The sequence below is a fragment of the Opisthorchis viverrini genome (genome assembly GCF_000715545.1).
Source record: "Opisthorchis viverrini unplaced genomic scaffold opera_v5_234, whole genome shotgun sequence".
In the NCBI taxonomy this organism is placed as follows: Eukaryota; Metazoa; Platyhelminthes; class Trematoda; order Opisthorchiida; family Opisthorchiidae; genus Opisthorchis; species Opisthorchis viverrini.
This window is the reverse complement of record NW_008751892.1, coordinates 213,739-226,961: the sequence shown is the minus strand read 5'-3', so window position 1 is coordinate 226,961 and position 13,223 is coordinate 213,739. Positions and strand designations below refer to the sequence as shown.

At 44.2% G+C, this 13,223-nt stretch overlaps 2 protein-coding genes across 2 annotated transcripts in view; one reads left to right on the top strand and one right to left on the bottom strand.

Annotated features, from left to right (window-relative positions):
- Positions 1-6,133, top strand: part of T265_08768 (hypothetical protein) — a gene marked incomplete at both ends in the record, with an annotated part of 7,858 nt that extends 1,725 nt beyond the window's left edge. Inside the window, 4 exons of the mRNA XM_009174660.1 lie at positions 211-307; positions 338-438; positions 2,182-2,329; positions 5,946-6,133. Of these exons, the coding sequence (XP_009172924.1) occupies positions 211-307; positions 338-438; positions 2,182-2,329; positions 5,946-6,133 (534 nt within the window). The remainder of the gene's footprint in view (positions 1-210; positions 308-337; positions 439-2,181; positions 2,330-5,945) is intronic.
- The window catches only part of T265_08769 (hypothetical protein), a gene marked incomplete at both ends in the record, with an annotated part of 52,777 nt that extends 39,613 nt beyond the window's left edge, over positions 1-13,164 (bottom strand). The window contains 10 exons of the mRNA XM_009174661.1: positions 1,320-1,543; positions 1,586-1,638; positions 1,912-2,015; positions 3,647-3,719; positions 4,425-4,626; positions 5,501-5,566; positions 6,585-6,753; positions 6,793-6,877; positions 9,616-9,854; positions 13,055-13,164. Coding sequence (XP_009172925.1) covers positions 1,320-1,543; positions 1,586-1,638; positions 1,912-2,015; positions 3,647-3,719; positions 4,425-4,626; positions 5,501-5,566; positions 6,585-6,753; positions 6,793-6,877; positions 9,616-9,854; positions 13,055-13,164 — 1,325 coding nt within the window. The remainder of the gene's footprint in view (positions 1-1,319; positions 1,544-1,585; positions 1,639-1,911; positions 2,016-3,646; positions 3,720-4,424; positions 4,627-5,500; positions 5,567-6,584; positions 6,754-6,792; positions 6,878-9,615; positions 9,855-13,054) is intronic.
- Positions 13,165-13,223: the final 59 nt, after the last annotated feature.

Sequence of the window (13,223 nt, the reverse complement as noted above, 5' to 3'; positions counted from 1 at the left end):
GAGATTTAAGTAGTGCCACCGTTCGGTCTGATATCCAGTGCTTCAGTGCGCCTGGTCGGGTCGTGCCACAGGCAAAATTGCCAGCACTGTGCAAAGAGGTAGCAATCTCGTCCCAGTATGAGTTCACATCTGATGGTGGAGCACTTGGAAGAGACTCTAGAAGACGATTCTTGTAAGTTCGTCTGACATCCGGATCTGCCAGTCTTTCAGTTGCCACCACCATCCATCCTGGCTGGGATACTGCCAGGATGCCCAAGCCTAGACAGGACGAGTCGAGATGCAGAGGCAAGGTTCCAATCACAGACCGGTCAGTAATCCGGATCTGCCAGTCTTTCAGTTGCCACCAGTTGCCATCCTGGCTGGGATACTGCCAGGATGCCCAAGCCTAGACAGGACGAGTCGAGATGCAGAGGCAAGGTTCCAATCACAGACCTTCCGGTCAGTAATTTGCGCTCTAACCACTAAGGCATCTCGGCAAGAGAGTAGTTATTAGATCTTGTTAGATAGTAGTAGCATTGTGGGAAACTATAATAAAAATACACTCAACCTCCTATGATCTCCATTAACAAGATATTCAGAGGAAGCTTACAAGCTGAGATAGTGCAAAGTCACCTTAGTCTAATAACTCTGAGTTCAGGTTTAGCATTGCAACTGAGGACGATTCAGATCGTATTTTCAACTTATACGCTACCTGGAGGGAAGGGCTTTTACAGTCACAGAATTCCGCGAACCATAAAGATAGTCGGTAGTTTTTGGTTAGAACATAGTTAAGGAGGGGAAAGTAACTATCCGAATTCGAGAACTAATTGGCAGCAAACCTTGCCATTTATTCAGGAAAACGGTTACTTTCTTCAGTGTTAAATTAAATGGTAGGATAACGTAGCAAGAATTAGATGGTATACTGCGAAAAGCACACAAAATGATGTGTTTTAATCAGTCAGAACTGGGGCGTTCAAAACGAATGCATAAATCATGAGACGACCGAGGAATACGCTACTTTTCGTCTATATCAACGACATGATTGACTGCAGAAATCATGAGAGCGCTTCCTTCTGATTGTGACCAGCTTTCAAGCACAATGGGATTGATTTTTTTCAAAGCCGCTCAATCTAGGAACCGTTGCAACTAGCAGACAGTTGGTGATTCATTCGCCCAGTCTGTCAATTAGGTTGCGCTAGGCTAACAGATCAACAGCCATTCGACCCACAACCTACAAGTGCGCCCAAGCTACTAATATTTCGGCTTATAAGAGTTGATGATTCAGGGACATACTAGAAGTACCTATTGCCTTCATAAAGGAAATCGCATCACACACTCACCGACCAGGGCTCAGACACCAATAGCTTAAAGTGCGGTCGGTAACGGGCTGATTGGATCCAACCCCACGGGAATCCCAGACTCGATCTGCAGTCACACGGCCCCTGTTTGCCAACTGCTCATCTTTTGCGAACACACGATAACAGTGCGAATAATCCACACCAGGCAGACGCAGGAGAGAGAAGATATTTGAGTGTGGTGACACGTTCTTGCTGTCGAAAACCACCTGAAAGAAATCGGCGATAGAGTGAATAAGAATAAAAATTACCTTCAGAAACTCGGAAATTTCACTGATCCCCTTCGGTTTACGAAGCTTCAGATCTGGAAGAGGAACAAACACGTTTTAGTGTGTTACCAGATGATTCTTACTTACAAGAACGTTAGAAACTACAAACCAATCGTCAAGATAACTGCATCAGCAATTAGAAAGCAATAAGTCAAAAAGTGAGATTTCGCCCCATGAATCAGACATTTTGACTAAGGCAAACACGAACCGTCCGAACACCACCCAGGTCATCCGAAAAGGCATACTACAGTAGAAGTATATGTTAATACTTAAGTGCACGGTAGGAACAAGGTGCAAAGAAAACGTACTTTCGGCAGCCGCTGCAACTGAAAGGACTTCTTCTATGGTTGACAAAGCCATCTCTTTGGTATGCGCATTAAATCCAGCACGAGCAAGCAGATCAAACATAAAACTAGAGGGTAGAAGAACAACAGCAGGGCGATTAAAGATAAGAAAAGCGATCCTATCTCTAAAGGTTATTCTCCTTAAACAGGGTTTTGAATCAGGAACCATCATCACCTTATGTTTAGCTGTCTGGAGCGACCGTGGTGCCCTTTCCGTGCACTATTTTTATACAGCTCGAAAGCTCATGGGATATTTCCAGCTTGGCCAAGCCCACGCAGGGCATTCAAAAAGCCGATAGTGGATTCAAACCAGGAGTGCTCGATCAGTACACCTTGCTATTCAGTAAAAACCGCGGCCGGTCAAAAGTGTCATTCATAAGTGGTGATTGAATTAGTTACCTTTGCGAAAATACGTATCATTTCTAGAGAGCTGAGACACAGATCACCACGAACTAATACCACAGTTGGAAAGAAGGACCAATCGAGCAGGCTTGCATTTTCACCTTTCACCAATTCCAATTATTTAGGTTGGAAGCACTAGAGATTATAGACAGGATGTACGACGGTGTCTGAACAACTTCACCGCTCTCCCTACGAGGGACGACACATCAGTCACGTTGGTTGTCTGAAGTCTTACATCCCCGACAGGAGGGGTATACTGCATAAAGGAATCACTTATTTGGTCCATACAAATATTAACCGTCTATCACCAATCACCTGTTGTTCTATGAAATCAACTGCGTGCGGTAGTAGTCGGCCGCCGGAAAAATACTTCGAAAGGCCATATGTACCATATTAAAGGGTAGGCATCCGTTTTCGGATTTGCCCGTTACATTCAACCATACCGACGGAAACTCATTAGCCGGTTTGATTCATACACCATTGGTCACACTGCTGTGGGCTTAAAACTCCGGAATGCCCACAACACCCAGACGGGTCATCTGCAGACCAAAACGGTCTACTTTGGTCTACCCAAGGGTTGTCATAGAAAGTTAATTCCAGCATCGTCGCAGATTTGGTTACTTCATACCTCAAAAGGCACTTTCGATAAACTTGATTTATCCACGGAAATCTTGGCGCTGAGTCGCTATTCATAATGAAATCGTCTGATAAAAGTGACCGGCTGGGAAAAAAACAGATAAGCAAACAAGCAAACAAAACCACAGACCCAACCAGGGGCATGTGGCGGCGGACCACATAAGGCTTCTATGGGTTCTGGCGGTGGTAGTTCTTGGAGTAACAGAGAAGGATGCCTATCACCTGAGAAAAGGAGCTTTGATGAACGGCTCACATAAATGTAAAAGAACAAGGAGTAGTCGTGCCCAAGAAGACGCTGACGACTCGCTCAACAACGTAGCTCCGACCGAGCTTCGTTTTTGCAAAGTGTATCACCCACACCATGATTCAAAGCAAAATTACAGTAATGAACAGCAGGGTTTCACGATGGTGCAACTACATCAAGTTATCAAAACGTAACAGCTTCCGCGGAAGATCTGGTTTTGTACCTGCAGACCAAAGAAACTAAAACGAAATATCTCCTATTTATTATCACACAGTTAGCTCTTAGACACCAGTGAAGCGCTGCATGTCCGCATTTTCGAAGGATTCCTTGTAAATTTCAATCCACCGATTCTGGGGAGCAAAAAACGGAATTTTTGTAGCCTGTGCATGATAAAGCAATTTAATGAGATAAACTTACTCGCTCGATTTGCTAAACCCGTCAGCTCCAACTTGAAGCTCATCAATCAGGCGTTCAAGCTCAATCAGTTGACCTTGTAATGACAACAGGAGGATAAGCTATGACCGAAGTACCTTTGAGTGTCAGGAGCCTCTCAAGACTGAGTGAAGATACTGAAATGTAAAACACAAGGAAAGTCTATTAGTCGGTTCTAAGTGCAGTGGATTCAGTGCAATGCATGTGCACTGATTCCTTACAAGCGAATAATATGAACAAAGCAGTAGAACTGTCACCAGCTATTGGAAGGATCCACATTCTGCTGTCATTGCAAAGTAGCCGTAGAAGCTATTGGACTTACATCTTCCTAACGATGGGGACCGGAACACACCATAGGTAAAAAGAGAACAGTGGGTACACTGCAACAAAACAGTGCGTTTCCACCATTTACTATCAGTATCAGTAGAATAGCCTCTACGTTCCTCACAGCATTCTGAATGTCGAGATATGCCACACGTACAGACAACGCTGCTGTCCGCTGATAAACATGCAATAGATCACTTGACACCTTCGTAATCAGTATCAGAATAGCTTCAAACAATCTGGTCACTTGGATGGCTGCGACACGGAACATTCAAGCAATATGCCTGTATTTTTGGGAAGCTTTCAGAAACATTCGATCATAGGGTAACCATTCCCACATCGCGCAAGTGGAAAATCCTACTATCGACATCGGTAGCCATAGACAGAGTAATTTATCCGCGAGGAACCAACGGGATGGAAAGTCGTCTGGTCAACTTACATTTATCTTCACCAGCTCGAGAAATATCATACGAAGCCAAACTTTGCGCATCCAGCACATCTTCTGTTGGAACTGCGTCATTTAGTTGGGTCTGTGCAGTTAGACTGAATACCACCTCACAAACTACACGAAGATACTCAATTGCTGCAGCTAGAACACTCGAACTGAGGTTCACTGAAGCAGCGTCTTCACAAACTTGTTCCTGTGGGAGAGAATAAAGGGAAATCTATCGGTGAACTGACTGACGCGAAACGGATTACCAAATCAACACTAGGCAAGCAAAATTAGCAATAAAATGGACAATCAACCAACTGCATGCTCTAGGGTCACGATGATCATAATGATTTGAGTACCACCTTTGACATCCGAAACACTTGCAACGGCATCCGGGTATAGCGGATGGGAATGATTTCCGGCCGGAGTAGCTCCGATCGTTCTTCACGAATGAAACCTCATGCGTGGGTACTCATTATCCAATTAACCAATAATCTAGGCTCTTTTGATGAATCAGTAACCTCTCACGTGAAGGTCCTATTCAGGTATTTTCATCTACTGGAGCTATAATCGCCTGTGGATAACAAATGCTAAGGGAAATGGTAGCTGTTCGTAATGAAAGCCCTCATATCATGAGTTTACAACTAATCTTGAACAGAGAGTGCGCCTTCTGAAGAAGTCTAATGGGTTATGCTGACAGTGAGAAAAAAAACCTATGCATCGGCGCAACGATGTTCCTGTACCATTCTTTCCAGTTTTATATAAAAACTAGTTGTGCAGATTTTAACCGATGACTGCGACACAACCCAGTGCTCGTTACGTAGCTTCTTAAACGCGTTCACTTTATAAAATCATCCAACTCAACATTAGCCTGACTTCCAGAACGTGCTGAGATTCCATGAATCAGCGGAAAACGGACCTGCTTGGGATGCGATGATCGAACTACAATACGTCATATAAAAATATTGCTGCATCAAGCATTTGTGCGTGGATATACACTAGTATTCAGCTGTTGTTCGACTTGCGTGACCAGGAGTTTTGGACAAGAAGTAAGCATATAAGGTGAACCATGAAGAGCTTACAATGTTATGAGCTTCGTCGAAGATGACAGCAGTGTTTTGGAGTTCGATATTGTAAAGTTTTCGTATCTGAATCAAGAAGAGAGTGTAGATGTGAAGATAACGAATAGTAAGGATGATAAGTGCACAACACGGTTTTTCTCAAGATTTTTAGCAGAAAAACTGCTGTTTGGAGCAACCACTTGGGTCCCCAATTATGATGGTGGACTGACTACATCTCACGTAGTTGTAGTACTCAGACATCACCCCCATACGAAACTTCAGACAAAGAACTAATACAAGCAACGCCAAAAAAGACTGACGGTCGCATGGATATATTACATCAGCCACAGGGTTGTTGATATCACCAGTATTGCGGCCGCCAAGACAGAACAAACAGATGAGTGTGACATTATAATACGTCTTGTAAATAAATAAATAAAACCATTCAGCTGTAACACCCTTTCAGTGCCTAGCTGCCATCCCACACGAAAAGGCAAGAGGGTTAGGATACTGCCAGATTCCCCAAGCTTAGACAGGGAAAGTCGAGAGGCAGAGGTCGGGTCCGAACCACGGACCCTCCGGTCAGTAAATTCGCAATCTAACCACTTGGTCCATCTCGCTTTTCAGCATAGATTGGCTACACTGACAGTATAAAATCACTACTGAACTGTGAGTACGGGTAGAAAAGGTAATCAAACTGAAACACAACGGAAGCGTTCATATGAGACTGAGATACTTGAAATCAGTTACCGCTGAAGCGTTCCATGAACTACAGCCGAACTACATTCACAGCATGTGATTTCACAATATCTCCGTCAGATAGGACGGACTGAATTGAGCCATCCATCGAATTCCATGGATTGCTTGCCTATTTTGACCTCTCTGTCCATTACCCGTAAACAGAATTACCAAATCACAGGAACACAAACGCCCACTTGCAACATAAGCCTAAACATCCATGCAGAACATCACCTGGACAGTTACAAAAATCCATTTAAGCAATTTCACTCCAAATGATTAAACTTGATATTTAATTGGAAATACATGAGCTCGTAAATGGTTAGTCACGCCAAAAAAAGTGTAAGTTGATTTACAGGAAAAATACCTTAGGGTCCAACAAGTAGTTGTACGGCGTGAAGATGATTTCCGCATTCGTCTTCAATTCCCTGGACATGTAGTAAGGACAGCAGCTGGAGAAAGCAGAAAACGAAAACGGATTTCCACCGAAATTAATAGAAGCATTTAATAAAAACTTGCGCGAAGTCGAGAAAAGCCTTTAAGATGAAGCACATTCAGCTAGAGAGATGACGTACCTTGTCGATTTACCCAACTTGACCAGATCTTCTATGTCAACTACACCTTCCGCTTTGATAGTGTTCATCAAGCTGTCGCGCTTCACTGAGGTATAGAGGTAGAGACAAATTTAGATATGTACGATTATACATTAACAGAAGCTACGATGCTAATGTGAACATGTCGCGCTCCATATGTAACTGTCAAAAGTGCCTAAGCAGAAAACGCCAAAGACTTACGTGTAATGCGGAAGAATGTGAATTCCCTTGCACTTCACTTAAGTACTCCCAATAAGCTTGTCTGTATCTAATCTCTGGTGGGATAGTGCTACGCATTACGTATCGACAAAGTCTCCCCGATAGAGTGCAATGACGGATGATGAGTGGAACTCGGTAATCCAGTTTGCGGCCTTCTAAGACGGCTGGCTAGATAATGGCTGTGAAACAAAAGCGTAGACGAATCACCTCGTGGACCCAACTATGACGCCAGCGATGCTGCACATTTGCTCTACATAATTTCTCTGCGGCCTAGCAGGTCGGACGTCATATCCAAGCAAAAGTCAAAAGTGTCAAAAGGCGAACCCGCATCAAATCAAAAGATTCAGACCATCTTCTCACATGAACTAGATATGTAAACGCCTACATCAATTGCATTCAGAGGTCTAGTATTGACAATGTATCGAAAAGCTGGTAGCTCTGGTGTGTTAGCTGGTGGTTGCTGAGTGTTGTGTCCTGTTTGCAAACGTTCAGTTACAAAACGTTGGGACATCATCAGATCTACTGTATTCAATCGCCCCATCCCAAATTCAAAAGTACTGATTCGTTATTACCCGACCTAATTCAATCTTCTTTACCTTAATTTACTATTAGAATTTTCCGATGCTTCAAACTCCCAAAACAGGGTTCGCTGTGAGCTCCAAGGCATTCCATATGAATTTCATCCTAATAACAGAAAAACCAACTCAGTGAGGATGAAAGTGAAACCAGCCCTTGAACTTAATGGGGCTTCAAATCCGAGAGAAATGGTACAATAAGGGGTGAGATGGCCCAGGTGGTTAGAGCGCGAATTTACTGACCGGAGAGTCCGTTGTTCGAACCCAACCTTTGCCTCTCGACTTCTCCTGTCTAGGCTTAGGCAACCTGGCAGTATCCAAGCCCTCGTTCTTCCTTCGGGTGGCATGGCAGCTAGGCACCGAAAGGGTGTTACAGCTGAACAATTTATTTTTACTTACTGATCTGAGCATATGAGACCCTCAATACCAATCCCTTAACCCACAATGACTTTTGACTTTTCCTGAAGCATCCGTGAGATACCGCAATAGGCTTTCCAGCATCTCACATACACACATACAAAAGCACACATATAGTACCATCTTTGTAATTTGGAACAACCCCTTAACAATCGCGGATAGTGACTTTCCGCATGCTTTCCAATGTCAATACTAAAGTTTAGCGCACCGAAATAACTGCTTTGGACATACTGAACAGAGTTCAGGATAGACAATCAATTACCCTACGGCGTAATTGATAGAGACAGATATGTGTGGGTAATATAACGAAGTGGGAGCCACTTGGGGTCATCATCATCATCGACGGCATGACATCATTGTTCAACAGCGATGCTTCAATGTTGTAACGGCCGATGTGACATGTACGTGTCATTGTTGTAAGTGTGCTGGGATAATGTCAGGGCGCTCAGGCCTAGACAGGAGGACGATTAGTGCCCTCAACCAAAGCCTTTGGCTCAAAAGCCTGACCGCAAGGCAGCGGTGTTTGGTGGGATATGCAAATAGAACACCATTTCTATGGAACATCGCTACATGTTCCAACCCCCAACTTGGAGGACCAGAAGACTGTGTTTTTCAGACCTCTAACCATTGGCCAAGCGGAGACTATGAGTGTCGCGGGGATACCCCCCCCCAATATAGCTCAACGGGTCGCTGAGGTACACAAACCGCCACACCACGGTAAGGTCCAGTCTCTTCGTGGCCGGAGATACGACCACAACGCCCAGTATTCCCAGCCGGTCGCTCATGCAAGTACTAACTGGGCCCAACTTTGCTTAACTTCGGGGATTAGACGAGAACCGGTGTTTCTAACATCGTATGGTCACTGCCTACTTGGGTTCATGAAAAAACCGTCTAGCAAATGGCAGTGGAGGCGGACCGAATACAACTCAAATAATATTGACACTGTCGATACGAAAGAACTAAGTACCTCCAAAGAAAAGCTTATTCTTCATCTGGTAAACTTTCTTCGCGCCATTCAAAAAAGTGGTTTGCAGGAGAAAGACCCATAGAGAGGTACTCCTTGCACGTAGGTTAGAAAAACAGTACATTTTAAGCTACAAAGTAGGTCGTATCAGCCTCCCGGTTGAGCAATGTGATAATTAGTCAGGATTTCAAGCTGGAAAAGACATAATTTCCAACAAACTGCTCCTAAATGTCAAATTTATTTACACTATTTCCTGCATACAACACTGAAGCAGGAACAAAACATATGAAGGCCTAGCAATGTGTCTGATCGATAAGCTAGCAAAGATGTGTCCAGGTAACTACAAATGTCGCGCATAGCAAAAATAACCCACGACCTCACAAAACTGACAGCAGAGTTGTCTATTGTGTTCTGAATTGACCGATTGATTCTAGCTGAGCGAAATACTCGAGACTACGTATGAGAATACACTAGTTTCTCTACCAAACGTGTGCAGATTGAGCTCTTGGTCATCCAACACTGTCACAAAGCCATCTGATTTCCGTTTCACTTGTGTCTTAAAGTTTAGAAGGAAAACCTCCGTGCGGTAAAACTATGGACAGCTATGGAAGATGAAAATTGAGAACTCACTGTCAAAGTTCCTATAGTAGTCGCATGTTCGTGTTTGAACTCGGCCCCGGCAAGCAAAGACTTTTGCCGAGCTTGAGTCTAATGAAGTGACCTCCGGAAGTAAACACAGTTGATCACGCGAACCGATCACACTCACGTTCCGGCTGCGAAGAAAAGTAGCGAACACAAGTGAGATGACAATCGCAAGAAAGTTGTGGGAATCGTCAAATAATGAACGTGATTGCATATTTACAAACCGCCTAACTCAGTGTAAAATATACTTTGGCTGCTTAACGGCCAAAAATTGTAGTGACTTGCCCTAGCTATTCTCTTCGTTGAACGTCAATATAGAGCACTATTTCCAATGACACCTCACAGAAGAAATCTCCAAACAGTCGAACTAAACAGATATGCAACCACTGACAAAGGGAAGTCGTTTTCAAGTGAATGGTCAGCTCCGTTTAGTTCGATCTATCAGCTACAAGACTTGTATCAAGGGTACATGGGTTCAAACTGTTAAAGTTTCGGTAGCCACAAAATGGGAGATACAGATAAGTATTAGACGCGATGGCATTATCATTTAGTTCACAATCAGTCTAGTTATTTAGAGGAATGGAAGTGCACAGCTAAGCATGGAAGTCTATGGGTTTATCTCAGGGGCGCCACTGAATGCATGACTGAGCCATGTCTACCAGTGTCACAAACCGTTGATGAATTGAGTCCCAGGGTCAAAGCTGCAGTCAGACCTACAGAACTACGGTTGTCTAATTTGTGCGCAAAAACCACAAGTAACGAATGGATATTATTTTGGACAGTGCGCGTTCTTTTAAAAAATGACAAACGGCACATGGTCAGCTGTTTACGGAGATCAGACTAAGTGGAGCGGCCGCGAGCCGACAGCCCGGTGGAGCCAGCAGTAGCTGCAGAATCGCCTGAATTTTGTAGGCAGTGGCGTCTAAGTATCTAAAATGCCATTGGTTCGATTATCGCACTCGGATCTGGTAGATTTTTTGGGACACAGTACCTGTCTGTCGATAGCGTCAAGGGTGGGTGCTGCAGCAGCTAGCTGGCCGATTTGCTCAACTATTCGTATACTGAAAACTGTGAGAAAAACAGATGAATGAAGTTGGAGAACTAGATGCGAAGCAACACAGATGAACAGCTTTATGCTATTAATCACTTCCCTGGGCACCAAACTGACATATATACTGCCGGAATTTTCAGAAAACTCATCGCTAAATGGGATAGGGAGTGAAGAGACAAAATCAGATAACAATGGGACGTTCCAGCGATGGCCTATTTTCGCTTACCCTGCTTGTTGTATGAATCAAGGCCACCCGGTCGACCGCACCCCGCGGTGGTCGATATGATGTGACTTTTGGTACATGTACGGTTCAAGTTCGTGTGGGCTAACACTATCAATGAATCAAAACTAGACGGAATGATAGTTACGCCTCTCAGCCAAAGCATCAGGCCTAAAAGCTCTACGGTAATGCAGCGCTGATCGCTGTAAGACCACTACTTTTAAAGAAAAGTTCGCAACACATGTTTTAACTCTAACCTGGGGAAGCATAAAACGGTTTTACTTTTATCTCTGCCGAATGACTGTGGTGCAAAACCCTGAGAATTCTATACGAATAAAAGCAATTACATTCCAGTGGATCACAAAGCCACGCGAGGGGTCACAACACGATAATGTTCAGTGTCCTTGTAACGGCGGATGCAGTTACCATGCCTTCACCTCGAGATAGATACCAGCGCCAGTTCTTTCGACAATGGTCGTTTCTCCAGATCTGAGAACTTTCCTAGACTTTTTCGAAGCAGTGACAGAGAAGGAAGGAAGTTACCTATGTATTCGTGTTCTTTATAAAGGCATAGTAAGCCAACATCTGCGTTCGCTATGTACCTGGGAAAATATTTCCCTAAGGCTACTCTCGCTTGATTTCTCTTCAAATTTGTCAGTGCATGCTACTAGAAGCTTTCGTCTGTATCTACGGCACATATGGGGTAAAAATCCATTCGGAGCGCTCGCTCACTGACAAAGAATACGCTGATGATACCGCACTTCTTGGATTGGATGCTTCAGAAGTGCGAACACCCTTAAACAATCCAAATATTTCTGCTCCACCATTAGGGACAGTGTGCACCTGCAAAATGCTAAGGGCTACCGCAAAAGTGGACGAGGTCAAGCTTAAATTTTGACAGATAACCGACAGGATACATAAATTCATTTATCCATACATTTGTATAAACCCCGGCGAACTGGCGAAATACAAAAGGATTCTTAAAATCTGGAAGGTTAGTAATGTTGTTTTTGCCAATCTCCAACATCTATGGTGCGGTGCGATGTCAGTCCATCTGTTAAGATCACGGTTTACCCTGAATCAGTCCGACTGAGTGCTCTATGGGCGTCTAGGTGTATGCGCCCTGGTAGTGTCCCAGACCTCGTACAACCTCACAACTAACAATGGATGACATCGCCTTTGTGCGCATAGGACAGGAGAGGCTTGACAGTCTTACCACCAGTGCTTCTATATCTGCTTGTGGCACCAGGTCATAAACTCTGGGAGAGAATCGGCTCCCTCCCAACCGACGAGCTAATCACTCCATAGGCTAGACTTAGTGTGCCAGAGAACCGTCTGCCATACATGACACTTCTCTACTCACCATGCACATGGTGAAGAGGAGTAGGTGACCAGGTAATGAATTAGAACGAAATATGTGAGCCACCAGTACGCCCCATCGTACTGGCAACTACAATCTCTCCGGATGGAGTGAAGTTGGTAGACATTGCGCAAATGTGTCGAGTCCGCCACCACAAAAGGACAGCTATTTCTAATTTCCCATTAAAAGTATGCACCTTTGAAGTATCTAGGCCACCGCCTCCAATGTTTGTATAGTCTATTCTCACATTCTCTGATGTCGGACGACAAATCTGTAGAACCTGGAAACAAAGTATCCTAAGGGGTCGGTTTGCGGAAGAATGAGTGGCACTATAAAGTTATCAATCAGATAGCCGCCTAAGAAAACTGAATAACGACCTGAACCACAAAGACCTCACTTAAGATCAAAATCACCCATACCAAACACCTGAAACAACATGTTCAGTGGGCAACCAGTTTCCAAAGTCAGTAGACCAGAAACAGAATAAAACTAACTTGGAGTAAGAGGTACGTTTGAGCACTTTAATGGCTTGCGCGAGCTGGGAATGTGTTCTGGAGGCAAACACTACTTTCGAACGGTCGAGAAAAGATGTACAGGCGTCAGCTGTAACTAAATGAATGCAAAGTGAAGGTGCTCACCATCGGAAAGGCTGGTGGAAGTGTTCCTCGAAGCAGACGCGACTGATGACAACCAAGCCAGTGAAGTACATAGCAAACAGAGAGTCTTGCCCGTTCCAGTAGGTGATTCCAGAATGGCATGTTTACCCTGTCGTTACAGCACACATAATAAAACAAACCATTCTACCAGTTGTAATGATTCCAACAGATTATGCATATAGGTCAACTGACAGTCGTATGGCTCGTGAGGGAACTCGATTTCAACACCGGCGAGATGGAGGGTCGGCATGAAATTGAATAAGTGAAGTAGCTTGGTCACAGACTTGCTGCTGGAACAGATGGGAAACC